Source organism: Melopsittacus undulatus, chromosome 1 (assembly GCF_012275295.1).
Source record: "Melopsittacus undulatus isolate bMelUnd1 chromosome 1, bMelUnd1.mat.Z, whole genome shotgun sequence".
Lineage (NCBI taxonomy): Eukaryota > Metazoa > Chordata > Aves > Psittaciformes > Psittaculidae > Melopsittacus > Melopsittacus undulatus.
Window position 1 is genome coordinate 22,977,024 of NC_047527.1, and position 21,927 is coordinate 22,998,950.

Here is a 21,927-nt window from a genome sequence, read left to right on the forward strand (position 1 = left end):
ATAAAGATTTGGATCCCAGGCTGAAGAGACTCAGTTCTGTATTTTGAAATCAGGCATGAATCTTGGTGGGAAAAAGCCTTACAGCATTAGTGGATAGTACTCTCAGAAATACACCCCATTGTGCTAAATTACTTAAGATAAATCAGTCTGAATATAATACAGTATATTTCAAAACTGCTTTTACCAGCAAAATTCTATCTATAGAAATACCACACATTTCCAAAATGTATTTAAAATCTTTGTCTTTTGATTTGGTGTCAATTTTTAATAACCTCATAATTATCAAAGCTGATACAGCTGAGTTGGGCTGCATGAAAAATAAAAACTCTTTTTAAGCAAAGCTCCAGCTGGAGTTTTTGAGGAAAGGCAATCCGTTATGACTAACAGATCTGAACACCCATCCTATCAGATAAACTTTCAGTGATACATTTTAAGCAGTTGCATGCTTCTGTGCCTGCCCTTGAAACTATAACCTCTTCTTCTCACCAACTCTCATTTTAAACAGGGAACTTTATCACAACTTTGGCAAACATAGGAGAGGATCTGGCTCGAGACCATCTTAAAAACCTGAACGTGCACAAGTCCATAGGACCTGATGAAATCCATCTGCAGGTCCTGAAGGAGCTGGCAAATGAAGTTGCTAAGCCACTGTCCATCATATACGAAGAATTGTGGCAGTCAGGTGAAGTTCCCGATGACTGGAAAAAGGGAAATATAACCCCCATTTTCAAGAAGGGGAAAATGGATGACCCAGGGAATTACAGACCAGTCAGTCTCACCTCTGTGCCTGGCAAAATCTTGGAGCAGATTCTCCTGGAAGGCACGCTGGGGCACATGAAAAACAACAAGGTGCTTGGTGACAGCCAGCATGGCTTCACTAGGGGGAAATCCTGCCTGACCAATTTGGTGGCCTTCTATGATGGGGCTACAAAAGTGATGGACAGGGGTGGAGCAGTTGATGTCATCTACCTGGGCTTGTGCAAAGCGTTTGACACTGTCCCACACAACATCCTTGTCTCTAAATTAGAGAGACATCAGTTTGATAGGTGGACCACTCAGTGGATAAAGAACTGGCTGGATGGCTGCACACAAAGAGTTGTGGTCAATGGCTCAATGTCCAGCTGGAGAACAGGAACAAGTGGTGTCCCTCAGGGATCAGTGTTGGGACTGGTCTTGTTCAACATCTTTGTCAGTGACATGGACAATGGGATTGAGTGCGCCCTCAGCAAGTTTGCCAATGACACCAAGTTGTGTGGTTCGGTTGATACACTGGAGGGAAGGAATGCCATTCAGAGGGACCTCGACACGCTTGTGAGGTGGGCTGATGCCAACCTCATGAAGTTTAAACATGCCAAATGCAAGGTCCTACACCTGGGTCGGAGCAATCCCAGGCACAGCTACAGGTTGGGCAGAGAAGAGATTCAGAGCAGCCCTGCGGAGAAGGACCTGGGGGTGCTGGCTGATGAGAAATTAACATGAGCCGGCTTCAGTGTGTGCTCACAGCCCAGAAAGCCAACCGTATTCTGGGCTGCATCAAAAGGAGTGACCAGCAGGTTGAAGGAGGTGATCTTGCCCTTCTGCTCTGCTCTTATGTGACCCCACTTAGAGTATTGTGTGCAGTTTTGGTGTCCTCAACAGAAAAAGGACATGGAACTGTTAGAACAAGTCCAGAGGAGGGCCACGAGGATGATCAGGGGACTGGAGCACCTCCCATATGAAGACAGGATGAGAAAGTTGTGGCTGTTTGGCCTGGAGAAGAGAAGGCTGCATGGAGACCTCATAGCAGCCTTCCAGTATCTGAAGGGGGCCTATAAGGGTGCTGGGAAGGGACTCTTCATTAGGGACTGTAGTGATAGGACAAGGGGTAACGGATTAAAGCTTAAACAGGGGAAGTTCAGACTGGATATAAGGAAGAAGTTCTTTACTGTAAGGGTGGTGAGGCACTGGGATGGGTTGCCCAAGCAAGTTGCCCTGGCAGTGTTCAAGTCCAGGCTGGACAGAGCCTTGAGTGACATGATTTAGTGTGAGGTGTCCCTGCCTACGGCAGGGGGGTTGGATGTAGATGATCTTAAGGTCCTTTCCAACCATAACTATTCTATGACTCTATAAACATCCTCATACCCAAAAGTAATTCACTATTCATGAAAAGTGACATACTCATTGAACGAGCTACTCATCCATAAACCTGATCTAGGTCAGCAGAGGTTTTGTGTTGCCAACACAAAAGTTAAAAAAACCCTCTGTGAGAGTTGTATTATCCAAAGGAAAGACCATGAGAGGCAAGACAAGGACAGAAATTTCAAGGCAAGGAAAGGTGAAATCAATAGTAAATAAATCCTCCTCCCCACTCAACATTCTGTTTGTAAATGACAGTTACAGTGATGCCACCTTTGCAAAATTAACAATGCAAGGAAATTTCAGTTCTTCTTGGAAGAATTCTGCTTGGATCTAATTACAGACAGATACATATAGCTTAAAAGAATACTTCATGTTAGATAACTTAATTTCCTCTAAAGCTGAAAATTCTATTAGATTATTTTCCCTAATCCCTGCAGGTTTCCTTTGGCTCCTTTCTGAAAGCAAATTATGTGCAATCCTGAACACCTACTTTGGCTTTGACAAAGCTCTCACTGTTCTGACTTCACTCATCCACCAAGGTTCCCTTTCTGAGAGTGTGTTTGTTCTCTCTCAGCTTATTTCTAACTAATGACACATTGCCTTAATATAACTAAAGCAGCATCAGGGAGTTTTCCTGGGCATTGGAATTGACTCTTCTAGGCTGTAAAATCATTAGAACAGTTCCTAGTATTGTTTGTCCTAGGACAATTAACATTTTCTCAAACAATCCCCAGGCATGATATGGGCACAAGCCAGGGACCCATTTGAATAAGCAATGTGGATGTATACACTTATGTAAGCTCAGGGTATTTACTAGTACTAAAGCAGACCATTTCAAACCACTGGTGTAGTGCCAGAGAGTGGTCTAAGATACAATCTACACTCAAGAGGCCAGCTGGCCTGAATTCACAATATTAAACTCACTTTTTCTCTAAAATTGAGTGGCTATATGCAAGCTGTCTACTGGGAATAATCCCCATCCCCCCTGCAGCCTCTGAACCAAGAGAAGGAATTGCTTGGGGAGTGCTGATCACTGGGAGCCAGAGACAGCTCCAGCAATTAAACAGCAACAATAACAGTGGAATCCCAATGCCCAAGAATGTTTCCTAGCACTGCTTAACTTCCTGAAACATTTCCATTTTGGGATATTTAAACCGAACATACTCAAAGGACCCAGATGTATCAGATGGTGATTTTTCAAAAGTTTTTGCAAGCCAGCTCCCTTGAAAAGATCATTGTTTAAAACTGAGTTATTTTCTGTTGTTGTCCTACATCTTTATGACTCCTTAATACTTTTTAAAGTCTGGTTATTACTTATTTGGCTATGTACGTCTTTATCCTAATACATGTGACTAGACAGATGTTAAAGGCAGCTATTGCTGTATGCAAAGCAAAAGAAGGTTAGCTCAGTTTGGTAAATAATGCAAGAAAGTTAAGACATTGAAAAAGTAATTCATAACAAGTGAATACTAGTTCCATGAAGATGCTTGTTGTAGAGTAAGACAATTTAAGCAAAAAGGAAGAATGAGATCAGTTAAGAAATAATGAGATCATAGAAGAACTATTGACTGAGCAGGCAATGCATTAATGGGAATTTTAATATTCAATATATTGTGTTTCTTAGCTCACTTCACAGTAATGTATACACAAAAATATTACATGTCCTTTAACACTGCCAGCAATAACACCAGGTTTATTTTTAGACTTTATCTTTAAGTAACAGAACAAAAGGCTTCACTCAGAATTAAATAAGAATACTATTCTTCCAGTTAGCACATTATAAAACTTCTTAAACCTCTTTCTTTGCCATATTTTTCTCTTCTAGCCCTCAACCTTACTTGCCTCTCTTTTCTTTAGAACTGCTTTCCTTATAAATCTCAGTGTAACTCCTACCAAATTTGTTTCAAAATGTATGAACTTGCTAGGTGTCAAATATTTGTTCTTAAATTCCAGAATTATGGTTTTCTGTAGCTAAATATCCAGCCAGAAATATTGGGTTTGACAGGTTCTCTGATATTTCCAGATAATTTCTTAGTTCATCGAGAAGGTTTAATCTTCTTACCCTACAATCATGCAAGCAAAGAATACTCAAATTTGTAATTAATGCATAAATATACAAAAAAGTAAAACACTAAGATGGGAAGAAAGACCTATCTATATCTACCTACATACACCTTCTAGGAAACTGCAGTAGCTTCCTTTGCAAAGATCAAGCATGAAGTACTGCAGTTAATATAATGTTGCTCCTGTTTGGAAAACACATTTTGTGGTTGTTGCCTAAAGTAAATGAAGAATGGCAGTAATTCCAAGCATTTCTTGGCTCTAGTGAGACATTTTGTGCAAGTTAGCTATCACTCTTTTTCTTTTTTCTCATTTTAATTCAAAGAAAAAAGATGGTATGGTGCTTTTCAGGTACTGTTTTCGGGTGTTGTAGCAAAAATTAGAAACTGCTTTGTACCCCCTTCTTGGCACTTATACATGCTGCACTTGGTTCTGCAGGTGACTCCACCTCTTGCCAGGTCTGGACAGACCCTGAGTCCAAGACCTGTCCCCATACTCCCTGGCTCCACCCTTGCTTTGAGGCTTTCCCCACACTCACAGGCCTCTGGCAGTAACACAAAGATTCATTATGAGTTTGGCAACTCACCCATTCCTCCTTACAAATTTCTTCATCTGGGAACAATCTCTAAATGCTACAGAGCCTCCAGACATTTCTTTATTGCCTCTGACAAAATCTTTCCTGAACTTCCAAAACTTCTGGAAGAACTGTACAGCAGGAGACTCTTACCTACAGATTCCCATTTCTTTCTACATGCAAACGATTCTTTATCAGTCACTGCAGGGGGTTCATTATCTTGCTCTCATTTCACCTCACTATTTCTATTCCTTCCCTGTCATCTTTTCTAAACTAACAAAGTCATTATTAACATGAAGTCTCTCTAATCCCATAGTGCCAAAACTGACTCCTAGTATTTAATTTATTTACCAAGACTGGTGCCATCTCTTGTATAAATCAAAGTATGGTGTAGGGATAATCCCTAGTTTCTTAGTTCTCAGCTGTTCTGAGATGGAAACTGTTGGGTTTCCTGACAGGAGTAAAACCTGCTTTCATTGTCAGGAAGACTAGGGAGTGGCTTGCTTTCCCCTGTAGGCAAGGGAACACCTGGACAGAAGGATGAAGCATCCTGATGCCACCATGCCAGTGCTGGCAGCAACAACATTTACACTACAGCTACTTGGGGTGCTGTTAGAAGGACACAGAAATTATTAGAGAAGGAACAAACAGATGAAGTAAGTAACTGTTGGTAGCAGTGTAGAAAATTCAGTGGAAAATATGTGCCCTCAATGAGTTTGTGCTGTTCTGCTTTAAGGCATTAGCTTAACATTTTAAAATCTCCTATCCATACTTTTTTTGAAGTTACCATGACTTTGTTTACAGGGAAAGCTGTTAGCAACCTCAACATTACTCATTGATCAGCTGACCTGACACCTCATATTTCTATCCATTGGTCTAAGGATTAGATTATTTTCCAGAATAGTTTCAGAAACAGCACCATAGGATAGCGACATATGCCAACCCCTCCTCACCCCAAAATATGTGGTCCGTCATGCCCACTGGCAAACCATTTGTTCTACCACTTCAGCAGTACTTAAGCAAGTAGACGGTGTCTTCTAGCTTCCGAATTAATCTAAGGGCATGTTGCCTTAATTCACAATAGTGTCCTATTACCCACTCATGCCTATAGAACAAGATGTTCCTCAGGTTATGCAAATGCTTTTTCCAGAATTTTTAAGTTAATTTTGGACATGTGATTTTTTTCATTATTAAGCTAAAGTACTCACAATGAAGCCAAAACCACCTCACTTCTGAGCAGTGTTCTTTCTTTTGACCTGATTTTCCTTCAAGACAAAATACACAGAAGAGGCTTTGAGCTCTTTGAGAATACACACATAAAACCAGTTTATAATTTTACTCAGTGAATTACTGTCAAGGCAAACTTTTTCAGACAAAAATGGTATTTCATAGTAATATGCGGGGGTTGTAGCAAAAAATTTCAGAAATACAAAGAGCATTATCAATTTAGTACGACTCTTTTTCTGCAGCAGCAGCTATTCTTTAGTCCTTGTGGAAAACTTCCAAATCAATTAAAAAAGGGGGAGGGGGGAGGAGGAAATATAAAGGATATAAAAGATCAGAAAACAAAGCAAAGAGAAGAGAGAAGACAGAAGAAAGGAAGGATGGAAGAAGGCTTTGTTAGAGGAAACACAAAGAAAAGACAAGAAATAAATAAAATAAATACAAGAAAATTTCTTGTGCTCCTAGAGAGTTATATCCCATATAACATTAATTACTGAATAGCCCATTAAGAGGCTTAAAAGTGAATGCTATTTTGAGAGATTACAGTGAAAGCTGAAGTTTCAAGATAGGGCACAAAATCCATGGGAGACCTCTCAGCTATTGGGATATTCACTACTGGGAAGCAAAGCACTCTATTGCTAATATTGCCTTGAGGCACAATGACTGTAACATGTACCTGTACACCTCAGAAGGAAGAAACAGGTGATTTCACAGACTAAAATGCTTTGCTCTCTTTCCAAATATAACACATCTCTATTAATATGGCAATTTCATGTTTTGATTAGAGTCTAAATGGGTACATATTTGATTACGTTTTATCTTTATAAAAGTTTGGTTATATTTTAACTAAATAAGTGGTTGTTCAAAAGATGTGATTTACAACCTCTCCCTACCCTTATCTACTGCCTGAAATAGTTTTGATGTCATCTAATCATAAAATAGTTTGGGTTGCAAGAGGCCTTCAAAGGTCAACTAGTCCAACCGCCATGCAACGAGCAGAGACATCTCCAACTAGATCAGGTTGCTCAGAACCACATCCAGCCTGGCCTTGAATGTCTCCAGGGACAGTGCATCCATCACCCCTCTGGGCAATCTGTGCCAATGTTTTACCACTCTCATGGTAAAAAGCTTCTTCCTCACATCCAGCCTGAATCTCCCCTCTTTTAGTTTAAACCAATCACCCCTCGTCCTATCGCAACAGGCCCTGCTAAAAAGTCTCTCCCCAGCTGCCTTATAGGCCCATTGTAAGAACTGAAAGGCTGCAATAAGATCTCCCTGGACTCTTTTCTCCAGGCTGAACAACCCTAACTCTCTCAGCCTTTCTTTGTAGGAGAGGTGCTCCATCCCTCTGATAATTTTTGTGGCCCTAAAATACGTATGTCAAACGTGCAATGCAGTTACCAAGATACAATTCTGACTTCAATTGCAATGCAGGCTTCAGTTACTATGAGTTTACATAACATGTTTGAGGACAAAATACTGGGTAGGGTTGCATTTATGTGAGGAAATAACACATATGCTGAAGATATGAATGGATTTCTTGAAGCAGTTATCCCATGTTGGTTGAACAGCCCACATTAGCATGATTTAGAGATCTGTAGCCAGCTCTTAGTGTACAAACATACAATGATTGCAACCAAGACTAAACAGAAATCTTATCTGCACTCCATACAAGCATCACGGACCAGACTCACTTTTGTCACATACTTGCCCTCATACCACATTAACCCCAGAATGGTTAACCTGATACTTTTCTGGAGTTCTGAAGTTACACACACACAAGCTTAAGAACTGGGCTGCTTAACCTGCCTCCAGGGAGACCTTAGAGCAGCCTTCCAATACCTTAAAGGGGGGCTACAAGAAATCTGGAGGGGGACATGTGATTGGACACAAGGGAACGGCTTTAAGCTGAAAAGGGGGAGATTTAGATTAGATATTAGGAATACTTTACTGTGAGAGCAGTGAGGCACTGCCACAGGGTGGCCAGAGAAGCTGTGGCTGCCCCATCCATGGCAGCGTTCAAGGCTACATTGGACGGGGCTTTGAGCAATCTGGTCTAGTGGAAGGTCCCTTCCTGTGGCGGGGGGGGTGGAACTCAACTATGTATAAGGTCCCTTCCAACCCAAACCATTCTATGATTCTAAGATGGAATAATTTTATTGAATTGAATAATTTTAACTGACTGTAGTTAGTGATCCATAAATTTAGTGAGCACTCAGTGTACTTCATATTGCTTCCCTTCATGCTATTAGTGGAATCATATATGTACAACCAAGAGATAAATCATTATATATTTTGTTGCAAAATATAATTAAACACACACAGGAACATTTGCATTCAGCAGCATTTTCTGCTAAACAGGAGCCAAGTACATTTCCTTCTTGGCCTCCTTTCCCTCTCTGTTTCAATTTTGTGCAATATCAGTTAATCTCCTGTAGTTTCTTTTTTTCTGGTATCATGTAGTATCTAAAAGAACATCCCCTAAATTAGCTTTTCTTCTCATATAAATAGTTATTTTCAAAACCAGGTATTCCTTCCTAAGGAACAGAAGGAATGTTATTTCTTAGAATATTATTCTACAGCTTATTCAATTATTCCATTGCATCCAAATCAGAGCTCTTCAAAAAAATATGCCCATGTGACATGAAATACATGCCCAGTTTACAAGAACAGAGTTCACCGAGAGGAAAAAAAAAAACAAAACCTCAAAAACTTGTTATTCCTTTTTTTTTCCACAGTGCTGAAATCTTGGTTTGCTTTGATTAACATGCAGTAACGCAAAAGTTCTAAATCCGCACCACCAAAATCCCTCCCAGCATCAAACACCAAAAAAAGCTACATCTTGCAAGGACTGGGCACACACTGCTTCTAAATATGGAACCTGCCAAAAGATGCTGTGGACCTCTGATCATGGCCTTGAAATCTCGATATGTAAATCACCACTCTGGGTAACTGACACAGGTCTTCATCAGTCTGCTCAGGTGCAGAAGTCCATTTCAGTTATATCTGAATGGAATTAGTTAATGTAACAGACATAATTTTATCTTTCTAACCATGTAGCAAGTATATTTCCATTACTGCTTTTCTTTAGTATCCAAAAACCAATGCTAAACTGGCAAAATGTGCTTTCAGTGATCTGTGTATAATCTAACAAAGCAGCTGTGCTCAGCAGGAGCAATGGTTTTGTCAGAGAGTTAAGTAAAAATTCTTCAGAGCACCGATAAAGCCTTTAAAAGAGAATATTCTAAAACAAAAGGTTAATTTCCTTTACAGAATCACTGTAAGACCAAAGATCCAGTACTCAGGATCAAATTACTGATGAGGGGAAAGAGAAGGCAAAATTTAGTTCATGTACCATGGAAGGGGAGAGGCAACCACCCTCTGCTACAAGAAAGACAAATGGACCATTCTATTTCTTTCTGTTACTTCACAAGATCTTGCAAAACTATGGAAATGATCCTTTAGAACATAAGTACACTGACATTAAATCAGTATTTCCCAGCAATCTAATACAAATCCTGTTATTTTGGGAAATATAGGTATACTTTCTATCTCTAAAGCAACTGCACACGTTCTACAACTAATATGCTGTGAGAGAGATTTAAGAAAATAATGACAGATTTAATTAAATTAGTATGATTTACAACCTTTAAATACTTTGAATTTAATTCCGTGTTTAAAGAAAGAAAAACTGCAAAATTTAGCTTTCAAGGGCCACATACAAAGAGTTCCAAAACCTGTATGTCCAATCAATCCTTGCACAAAAGGTTTCAGATATTTTTAATGGAAATCATTAGATATAGCAATAATAATTTAAAACAGTAAACTCTGCAAAGATCTGCTAAATTAAAACAACACATACTGAGGCTTAGTAGAAAGACAGGATTAAAAAAAAACAGAGAGAATCTCATTCCTTCTGAAACCTTCATTAAAATGTATAAGCTATTAGTCCTAATAAGGCAATTAACAAATCTATGAAGTATTAGGTCCTGTCTGCCAAAAAATTAAGTCCACCTAAAGCTGCATCTCAAAGTACTTTTATCTCTGTGTGGACAATTCCATGGGATTTCTCATTCATTCCATTTTGCTTATGTATGTTGTCAGTTTCCTGGAGCAATGACTTTTACATGGACACTACTAATATTTTACCAGTAAACAGTTATCATAGCAGTATGCTTTTGTTTTAAAAATTGGTAAAATGAAGAAAAAATTAATAAAAATATTTGAATACTAACTAATATTTGCATAGCATTCTCCATCGTTTTAGTCCTAAAAACAGAGACCTCCATTTAAAGCTAAAAAAAAACCAACCTGAACTTTTATTACTTTTCCAGGTATCTGTTGGGTCTTTGCAGCTCTATTGCTCACTTCTGCCTGCCAACCACATCTTTCCACGACAGCAGCAATTGTCATCACTACTATTTATAATATACATATTATGTAGAAGGGGAGAGCTTCTAACGCCTGTTAAATTACTGGAATTCTGTAGTGATTTTATTAAGTTAATAGACTCAATGCCATTGAGACCACGGTTTGGCCCAGTTCTATCTCATGTAATTTAAGGAATATTACAGCTTTCCAGCAGAGTGGCATTCATTTTACACATTCTGTTCTTTACAGAGAGGCACGTTTTCACCATGCCACTGTGCATATGCACTGCTGAATCTGAAGCAGGTGACCTAATTTATTGTAAAAGAACACAAGGCCTAAGAGTCTGACTCCAAACTCACACATACTTTTATGGGCTGGACCAGAGAATGTCCCAAGTTTCTTGCATCATTTAATGTCTTGAAAAAGTTCTTCCAGCCAGAGCTGCCAGAACTGTTTGCATCCTGTACATGGCAAACTGAACAGCTATCCAGAATTTTCCAAATGCAGTGATCACAAATAGCTTGTCTTTTGAAAGAAGAAAGAAGTAATTTTATCTACACATTTTGATTTATATCGTGTAATAATTCTTTTCATATATTTTCCACTATTTACAATATGAAAAAGAGGCTACAAACACAATTTAAAAAAAATATAGAGAGAAAAGGCAAGCAAGAAAACGTGACACCTTCTAGTTTCTCCACATAACACCTTGCAATTGCCTCCATTTTCTAGTGAGATGGGTAACTGTTTTCTTAAAGTAGTAAACTTACATAGGCTCTTTGCTGGGGACCCTAAAATATTCGGGAGGGGATGTTGCTTAATTACATTTTAGAATTTAGGATTTTAGAAAGTTTGAGAGTCATGCTGAGTAAGGCGTGAATGTAGGTATTTTTCTTTGCTGTTCCACATCCATGGTTTTCGATGGACTAGATCTCCAGAGCTGTGGGTTTCAGCCTTCAGCTGCAAAACCTCAAGTGTCTCAAGACCACATCTATTAGTTTTGAGAAAAGTGAATAAGAAACAGTAATCTGTTGTCGTTTGGCTGAAATTGGTTCTATAGGAACTGAAAACCAGGGTTTTCAAGTTAACGAAGGACGTTATAAATGGTACTTTATGGAATTTTACATATTTAAAGGGTGATATTTTGTTTGGAGAAGAGTTTCATTGATAAAACTTGGTGCTCCCCACTCTGTCACACGATCTCTCATGTTTCTTCTTCTTTTTTCCCAATATATCTTCAGGAAATTTCAAATTCCTCATGTTCAGCTAGGTTAGGTGACCTTCATAGGGAGTTAGGCCACTTAACATCTCCCAGTGGCTGGAGACAGATATCAATTAGATCTGCTATTGATGTGTATCATGAAGCTCTAATGATGGTCTGTGTCCAAACCCTATCCATGCTGTTTTCATAATCTGACAATTAATTTAAACAATGAGCAAAAGAAAATGATTCTTAGTCACCAACTGTTAGCAGATGAAAAAGTTGACCAGCAAACTGCCTGATGATGAGCAGGCAATGTTCAACAAGAGAGAGATGAACCTCATGTTTTAAAATATGACAGCTGCAAGCTAAAACTGCTAGATCCTATCCCCAAATTTTTGACAAAAAAGAAAAAATGAGGAAAAATGAGCTACTCATTATAAACAAAATTAAGCTGACAAAACAATGGAGTTAGCATCAAGTCATATAATGACAAGCCTTACTTCAATAGCCACTGAGTTCCATTCAATTATCTTTATGCAGAGAACATACAGACAGACAGCTAAAACTTGCTGGCATAGTAAAAAGTAGCTTTGACAGAGCCTCCATAGACCAATATGTAATTTCTCTAAACAGTGAAAATAAGGTCTTTTTTCCCAGGACAACAGTCCTTTATGTATTTATTTCACACCACTTACATAAAGTAGATCTAGTACCCCAGAAGTTTTTCAGCAGCTGCTAACTGGTCAACAAACTTCCTCATATTCCATTCATTGAAAATGGCAATCTCTTTTTTACTATTATCTAACTTAGCCAAGTTTGGGCAGCTGCTTATGCATTTTATCATTTTATTTGAGATGGCTTTTGGTGCTGGTGTTTGGCTTGGTTGTGGGTTGGTATGGGGGTATTTTTGTAACTTACCTAGTAAAGATTGTGAGTTAACATCCCTTCTTCGTGTGAACTGTCGTCCAGGGAGATCTTTTGCCATGACAAAGATAGCGGAAAGCAGAGTGTGTCCAAACAGCAGAAGGAAGCAAACAATAATTTTCTTCATCTTCAGGAAATAGAAGGACATTCAAGGATATGAAACTGCAATAAGGGAGAAGAGATGAGCTCTTTGATTACACAAAAAGATCCACTGTAACCATGTCAGCCACTCAGCTGCACTGTTTCCCTCCCATCACATACAAACATGCAGATACACTGGCTTGAATAATACCTACACTGTCAAGAAAGATTTACATAAGAAAGTAGCACTTAGCAGATCTTGCATAGCATTTGTATTGCTAGTTGAAGTTCAAAATGAATATTTTAAATGTATAATTTTTTTTAAAGAATTCATAATAATAATATATTCTCAAACCAGAAAAGAAACATCGTTTCAGTCAATCTGTCAGCATAAGCAGGCTTGAGGAGGACACAAATATATTTTCATTATTCTACTCAGCCCTCTTTTGCATTTTTTCAGAAGTTTACTGGTTCTTGTAGCCTGAGGGATACCTGCTGCAGAGAATCTTGGAGAACTGAAACAAGAGAAGGGAATATATTCCAGAAGCAGCAACTATGAATATGAACTGGTGACAGCTCATGTGTCCTTTCCAGGAGACTGTCCATAGTTGCCAGCATGAAGATGACAGTGCAGGATGAATCTTGTTTACTCAAGGAAACTTCTGAGGACTGGCAATGAGCTTGCCATAGACTGTGTAGAAATTTTGTCATACAGAAGAACAAGGTGACAGGCAAAATTCCTACACTAAGAGACGATTCCCACCCAGGAGCTGGTCAACACACCATCAAAAGCCATAGCTGACCATGCCCACAAATACAAAGCTAAGACTGACACACTAAAGGGTCATCTTCTGGCCACATCCCCTGTTGGTGGGTTTACTCAGATGGCAATTCCTTTTACCTTCCCCCAAAACTCTATTGTTCCTATCTAACAGGAGCTAACAGGAGAGATGAATAAAACTACCTACTTTCACAACAAAGAACTATTCTACCTGAAACTGAGTGGAAATTTTAGAAGCAGTAGAAATTTTAACAGTAATTCTTGGTTAAATAACTAACACATTGAAAACAATTTCAGCAGGGTCCTACACTGGATAAGCAGACAGAATCACAGATCTGTAACAGAAGCCAACTAAATGGTGCTGTTCAGAGAATTTATTTTTTCCCACCATGAGGTACCCAGTGAAGAAAAGAAAATGCTGAGTAAATATTTTCTGTCTAATAAAAAAGTTTTATACATTATTCTCCAGCCTGTCCCATACAACCATTACAGACTGATCTGTTTTTTGTCTATTAATCTATTTTTTCCTTTTGTGTACCTTACTCAACATCTCCTAATGTGAGCACACAGTTCAGTATATATGCTAGAGAACAAAATGCGCTAAGTTTTTGCATTCAAAATGCCCAACTTTGCTTAAACATTCAATATTATCCAGTAACAGGCAATATATAATTTAAGAACATTCAAACTAGGAAAGAGATGTAAATAGTTTGTGTTTATAATAGTGGCAACAAAAATTAAATTTCTGGAGCCCTAGCAGCATGGACACCTGGATGGTATTACTGGCAGAGTATTTCCAAGTGCTCTAGTCAGAAACCAATGGATACCACAAACAGCACACACCACTGAAAATGGGACAACATTCTGCTGGAGGCAACAGCTGTTACTGCTGGAGATTACCAATGAAAACTTCCTCCAGTTTGTCTCCTCACTTCCCAGAATATCATCAAGAACCACAGCGCTGTGCAAGGAGTCCTTCTCTCTGCCTGGCCTGCTCCTTCAACACACAAGGCAAATGGACCTCAAGGACACATGCCAGTTTTACTACCAATGTTTCAGAAACACAGAAGCCATGCTCAGAGAGCTAAGGAGCATAGAGAAATACGCTCCTTACAAGGCTGTCATGTGTTTGGGTGACATGGTTTAGTGTGAGGTGTCCCTGCCCATGGCAGGGGGGGTTGGAACTTGATGATCTTAAGGTCCTTTCCAACCCTAACTATTCTATGAGTCTATGATTCTGTCACAGGAGCCAGGATGGAGAGTTTGGTCAAGAGGGCTACTTGGCTGTTACATAGTTATCAGTCCCCTAACTCACCCCTCCTTCCCAAAGCCAAAGGCTGTGGGGTAACAGCTGACACTGATCCAAGCCTGTTGTACCCTTTCATCTACACTGAAAGCTTCTGTGCTGCCTTCCTGAGGTGATTGATAGTTTGGACTTGTGTACTTTGCTCTGTTCCATGTACATATTCGTATCCACTGCTGCTCGTGTTTTTACATGACCAGTAATATTGTGGTTGCACAGCTTCTCCACATACAGTCCTCCCATAGTTCTCTATTTATATTCTGGGTCTTCTGCAAGGTCCTCTGTCTTCACTCTAGAAGCTGGATGGTGTTTATTGCACCACATCTGAATATTTAACACCTCTTTTTCTCAGCAGGCTAAGCAAGGTTGCTGGCACAACCTTCACATGCTAACCCTTGCTCTACCAGCCAAGAACAGATTCCCAAAGTACCAGACTTACAAACACATACTTTTGTGGCTACCTTCAAGCACTTCAATTCCAGCTGCCATAGGAGGATTATTCAGTATTACACCACTGGGAGTTAACTGCCTCCCATACACCTCAAAAGCAAAGGACACCAAGAAGAGGTGTGACAGTTCATAGGGCTCAACCAGGTTAAACACCAGATGCAGTGGCTTCCACTAGCTTCTGCCCATGGAGAGGGGAAGATAAGGGTTCTATGCAGGTATTTCACAGCAACCTTGGAGTAGCCAGTGCAGCACACTGTTCTACTAGACATGTGAAAAAGCTGCTAATAGAGAACAAGTAACTGCTGCTCACAGTACAACCTGGTGAGGGCTGCTTGCAATATCTGCAGCTACCTAGAAGATATAAAGGAGGAGATTCTCCTAGAAGATGGGAAGTAAATATACAGACTCTCCTGTTCTTTTCAGGCTTCTCTTGCTCCCTAACTGACTGCTGGTCAAGAGCTAAATGTTTCCATGGTGTTTTCTTATCAATTTTACCTCAGCTTTGCTTAGCTATACACCCATGCAACAGAATACTTTTTATAGATTTTCAATTTTCATGAAGTACAGTGTAAGAATACTGAAAAATTAAATCAGGACTTCATCTTTAAAATACTTACCTTCTTTGTTGGACAGCACTCAAAAACAGAAGCCTATTTCTACCCTTTCAAATATCTGTTCATGGCAGTCTTCTCATAATGGATTGATAGCTGTTTTGGACAGAGACACTACTGAATATTCAGTCTAAATGGTGATAAATCAATTACTTTCTCCACTGCATTGTGCATGTTATTAAGGTTTGTCCTCCTCACTGCAGTAACTCTCAAATAATGTGAAGAGCAAAGAGGTGCTCTATAGCTTATGCTGAAGTCAGTGTCCTTCCGTTTCTTACTTCAGGAAAAGTTCTTTCAACATAATCCAGAAACCCTCCCATTAGTCTGGAAGGCCACCTTTTTTTCATTCAGGTACCTTAAAAATTTAGTTATTTTTGTTGGGCAGATCATGCTTAAGAAGAATTTGGAAAAACAGAGTAGTAGTATGTTTCAGCTGATGTCTCCCACTCTTCTGGGTGGTCTCCTTCCTCAGCTTGCAGTACAAGTTCCCCTCCAAGGCTAAATCAGAAACATGAACTCCACAAACCCCTATATCTCCACCTTCTCCATCTGCCACCAAAACTGGCACAATGTATAGAAAGGAAAATCTCAGCAGTTACCTGGAACATCAGCACCTTTAATAACTGCAAATAATAACCCCTCTCTTGAACCCTATGTAATTTCTCATCATAGATGGGAAGGAAAGGGAAGACAAGAAAAGCCAGGAGAAGCAGCATTTATTACCACCACAGAAGCTGCCATCAGTTTTCCTTGTTTGATAGTTAAAAGAAACAGACATTTATTTTCATTAAGCTGTCAGCAGATCTAACTTCAGTGGTTTTAAGTTATAAAAAATGTAAGTGCATGAAAGGGGAAAACATTCTGAAGTTTTTCAGCACCCCCTATTATGTACCCATTTTTAAGAAACTGTGATCAAATCAAAAGACTTTTACTGAAGTTAAAGGAACAGCAAGCGATCTGTACAAGCCAATAAAATCAGAGTCTGTGTCCCCAAGTTAGCAAACACAGTGAGTTACTTGGAAAAAGAATGAGCTTTTATTACATGAAAGCCACAAAATATCTCATTCTCAATCCCATCACCTCAGAAATTATACAAACCCAAGGACATCAGGCATGGTAAAGCCCTGTTAACTATCAGTTACAACTTGTTCCAAGGCATTTTACTATCCACAAGCCAGCACATGCATTACTAGTCTATTACTCATAAAATCACTCTGTGTGGTATGGGTATCAGGACACAGAGAATTAATAATTTCCTCCATCTTTCTGGACCAGTTGCTGACACAGGCCTTTTCCATTTCCAAAAAACAGCTATAGAGCCCCACAGAGTCCAATATCATACCTGTCCCTAGCCATGTGGGTATGGCATTGGGGCAGGGGGCCATAATCAGGAGGATATTTAGCACATCTGCAAGACGCACCATCTTGCCTTCAGCCTTACAAAGGAGCACTCTGCTGTCATCCCGTTCTACCAAATGACACACTGGATTTTCTGCAACTCCTTTCTGCACAAGGAGGGCTTCACCAGGCTCAGCAACACAGGACAGGTAGAACTCCCCTAAATCATGGCTGTCAACTGCATCTCACCAATAATCATTGGTGAGATAACCAAATAATCAAAAACTATGAAGAAGAAAACAGGCTGCAGGTGCTCCAAGTTTGTAAATCACATATTTGCTCCTCAACCCTGACAGGCACTATGTGCACATAAGCATACAACCCACTACTGCACCAAGTCCTGCAAAGCAGAGTGGCATGTCCTTATTAACGCATTCTTTAGCTTCTTTTAAGAGTGTAACTTATTCATGCTATCAATAGTATCAGATGAATCTGAAAAACTCATTATCTCAAAGTCAACTGTTAATTCAGTTGTGCTCTGTGTCAGACAACCCAAATGCAAACAGCTTTCATAGTAGCAGAGCAAGCCACCACAATAATATAGCTGTTGACTTGGTAACATCAGCCTTTCACCAATCTAAAATAATGAGTGTCCAGACACTAAGAGTAATCCAAATCTACAGTGGGTTAAGGACCAGAAGTTGTATACTCCAGCACAAGATGACTGGGTCAAATTCTTTGAATGGGTCCATGAAGGTCTCCTTCCTGACAGGAAGTTTTATGGCCACATGTTGTTTTGTGTCTGCAAAAGGACACGGTCCTAGCATGTGATGGCAATTTTCCTGTTCCAGACATGTCTGTGTAATAATGGGGCAGGACAACAATCACAGATTCACAGCCTTCCACCTTTGGTTCCTGCTCTTTTATATGGTCCTCCTCATCCAGCACGTATTCCTACCGCCACAGCATTCCAGTGCTCTGTACAATGCAGAGAGGTGCCTCTGCATTGTACTAGCTGATTTGCAACTGAAAGAAACTCCATCAGTACCTAGTTATTCTGACTACTGCTACAAATACTCTCAGCTGAGTTGTATCCTGAAGTAATATAATCAAATGTGACAGTGGAAATTAACTTAGATACTGAAACAGTAAAGGGAAGATCCAAAATACATTATAGAGCAGTTCCTAGAAGGGAGGTGAATGACATTTGGTAGTCAGCCAAACATTTCCACAAAGCCAACACTGTACATGAGTACCCATATGCAGAGTGTAGGTGAAGGTGTTACAGGATACAGGAGGGAAGCCACATTCTGGAAGTCATTAGAAGAGCATTGGGGATGGTGGAAGAACAGTTTTTGCTCAGAAAGAGCAAAGATGAGCACTGAATTTTGTTGTGAGATGTAAATATCACAGTAGGACTTTTACACAATGGACTCAGTTATCTAAAGGGCTTAGTATATATGTACTAATACTATGATTTAATTTTCTACAGCTGTAATGCAATTAAGCATTAAGGGATCCATTACTTATTTTTAAGTCACTCATTTAATTCATAGACTTTCTGCTATCACTATGATAGAATTAGAAACTACTAAATTATAGAAGCTTAGAACAGACCCCTGTAGGTCAACAGGTCCAAGCTCAGCTCAGAGCTGAAGCTGACAATCATTTCAGTCACTTCAGACACTCACCATATACAAGTTAACAGTGACGCTGTAGAACAGTGCACCCATAGTATGGTTTACTCTGCATGGTTTCCAGTGGTCAGACAGCAAGCTTTAGCAGTGGGAATTCTTATTTTATGACAGCATCAATCTACATGTCAGGATTTTCTTCAGTTGCCACTTGGACAATAGGCCTTTTCATTATCTTTGGGGAAGACTCATTTGCACTTTCTGGCTCCAAATGTAGACATCAGAGTTTCCACAATGTTCCCAGAAGAGTAGCATAGGAAAACTGAGAAACTTCAGTTCTACCATGAAGAGTAGGTATTTATATGAAAGCATATATCATATGACATATAATACATATGTGGGCTGCTTAGTTTTGTGTCTGTGAAGTACAGTCACAAACCATAACAGACTGCTAATTGCAAATGAAAACGGTTTTTTTCTTAACAAAACCCAATACATCAGTTCTAAAACTTATTTGCAAACCCATACTGACGCCAGTACCAGCACCAGTGTAAAATAATAATTTGGGGATTAAAACCAGTCTGTTCCAAATACTCCTTGCTCATAACGAAAACACAATATGAAAGGAGCTTGTTAATGACGCCCAGATTATAATTAAATAGCAGTGCTTAGTGTTTTACCCTCCCTTGGAGATAGTTTGTAAGTCAATAGGGAGTCTTTAGATCTGATTAGCCTTTCCCTAGTTTGCCTGCAAGATTCAAACATCTTTTACTATTACACAGCTGAGTCCCAGGGTCCCAGCTCATAAGCACTAGAGTGTGTGTTAGCTTGCCATGAGAAATCCCAGTGAAGTAAATGGAAAGACTCATGTAAAGTAATTAGGTGTGAATATTGAGTGCAAAGTTGAGGATCTTAGCTGCAGCCTTGTGTAACTGAGTGCTACATTTTCTTAAGATATTAAATAAATCAAACTTAATTTGATGAATATAATTATAGTGATATACACTACAGAGGAAAAGTTTTTAACAATCTGGTGCTTAAAGCTGACACATCTCTGTGAGGAATCTATCAATCATGAAAGATTTTTTAGGATTTTATGGAAAAGCCAGATGCATATGATACTAAGCTCTTGATTTACAGAGAATTTATGATGGGATTCAGTATGATAATTTCATCTGAAGTAGTCAGCTGCCTGACAGTAGCACAGCTGTGACACATAACACAGCATGTCACCTCTTCAGGTCTCAGTCAGAATCATTCACCCCTTGAGTAATGGCGCCAAAAGAAAACCCAAGCATTTAGGAAGTATTATATAAATCTGGATGTTGCATTCATCCCTCTCAGTCAACACTACCCCAGGGTTAAACAGTGACAGTAGACAGTTTGACATGGAAAGAACTCTTCAGAAACAGGAACATGTGATCATTAAATATGCCACAGCAAGTTTTATGAGATTAAAGAGCACCATCTAGGTTGGGTTGCAAGGGTAAGTATATCAGATGCAGCAAACCATCCCCACTCCTCCCATCTCCAGCAAACGCACTGCTCTCAGGAAGCCCAGGCAGCTCCCACCTGCGTGGTAGAGGTGACTGCTCCAGTGGACAGCTACCTGCAGGTGGTATAAACTGCATCCCGTCCTGCTGGAAGCTGGTAAAGATACACCTGCAGGCCCTTCAGTAACAAAAAAGTTCGGTAAAGTCTAGGTAAAGGTCTAGGTAAAGTTTGGCTCTGATTCTACACTGATTTTAAAATATAGTGCACTCTTCCCTTACAGCACATACACTGTTAAATGAGTTCCTGAAGCATGCACAGGGAGGACAGAGTGCTCAGACCATGCAGTCCAAAGCAAAACGAAACATTTCCCCCGCTGCTGAAACACGAGCAGCAAACCCCTCCAAGCGGGACCCAACGAGCATCTAACGCAGCCCCAGAACGCGCCTCGCCTCGGCCCCCTGCTCCCCGCCAGGCCCGTGCCGCCCGCGCTGCAGCCCACACTCCCCCGGGGCCCTCCCCTCGCCCGGCGGGGCGGCCGGGCTGCCGCAGCCGCGGGGCAGAGCCGCAGGGGCAGAGGTTGCTGCAGGCCCGGAGGTGTCGGTTATACGAGCCCGCCAAGGGGACAAGTGAGGCAGCGGAGTTGCCTGTGCCCCGGGCGTGGCACCCTGGGCCGGCCTGGCGGCGGGAGAGGCGGGGCGCGGCCGTGCAAGCGGCAGAGCCGGGCTTACCTGAGGGGCTGGCGGGGCCGCTCCGCTCCGCGGCCAGAAGCGAATGCGGGAGCGCCTCCTCCCTCTCGGCGCGGCTCCGGACAGCGCTCCCCCTCCTACCCCCCGGGAGCGCTGCGGGCTGAGGGGAGCTGCCGCCTCCCGCCAGCCCCGTCCCCGAGCGGCAGGAGCCCGACTCAGCTGCACTGAGGGGAAAGGAAGGGGCGGCCCGCTAGGGAGACACGGGCTGCCCTGCCCAGACCCCCAAAGCCGGCCCTCCCCTGCACGGCCCCGGAACGCAGCCGCCCGTATCTCCTCAGCCACCGTCAGGGACTCGGTTTCGCTCCTTCCCGTCTGCCCGTGAGAGACACGGGCTCTTGCCCTGCTCCGTCCCGCTCGCCCCGCGTAAGGGATGCGGTCCCGCTCCTGCCCGCCTGTCCCGTCTGAGGGACACAGTCTGCCTTTTCGCTCCCTCCCGCCTGCCGTTAGAGAAAAAACCGGATCGACGGCCCTGACGGGATCCGCGCCCTCCCGTCTGTCCCCGAGGGACGCGGGACACTCTCCCTCCCGGCAGCCCGGCTCTTCCTGCCCTCCCCAGGCTCCCGGTTGCGGTAGTCCCGTCTTGGCTCCACAGCTCCGCGCCAGCTGCACACCTCGGCCCCGCCGCCGGTTCCTCCCCGTCAGACCTTTCCCTGCCCTGCAAAGGCAGCTCCTGTAGCTGCTGGGGAATGCCTGCCCCGGCCGCGGGCTCCCGCTAGAGGAGAGCGGTGTGGGTTTGGTGTGGCGGCTCAGGGCAGGGGCGGCCGCATCCCTTCCCGGCCAGCGCCGTGCTCCCGGGCCGGGCCCGCGCTCCCTTCCAGGGAAGCTGACCAAGGGAAACGCTGGGGAATGGAAATCCCATTCCCCGCTCAAGGACCTCCGGGCCAAGACAAACACTCCCCGGTGAATCATGCGGGAGTCTGCCACCGCGGCGAGCCTCCGGAGTCTCTGTCGGGGAACACGCGGAGGGAGGTGTGAAATAAATGGGGCAGGTAGAAGGGGCTGTCGCTTCCCTG

At 41.6% G+C, this 21,927-nt stretch overlaps 1 protein-coding gene across 1 annotated transcript in view; it reads right to left on the reverse strand.

Moving 5' to 3' along the window:
- Positions 1-21,589, reverse strand: part of MATN2 (matrilin 2) — a 70,239-nt gene extending 48,650 nt beyond the window's left edge. The window contains exons 1-2 of the mRNA XM_034073975.1: positions 21,526-21,589; positions 12,471-12,638 (exon numbers count right to left, since the gene is read on the reverse strand). Coding sequence (XP_033929866.1) covers positions 12,471-12,624 — 154 coding nt within the window. The 5' untranslated portion in view covers positions 12,625-12,638; positions 21,526-21,589. The remainder of the gene's footprint in view (positions 1-12,470; positions 12,639-21,525) is intronic.
- Between the last annotated feature and the right edge of the window lie 338 nt (positions 21,590-21,927).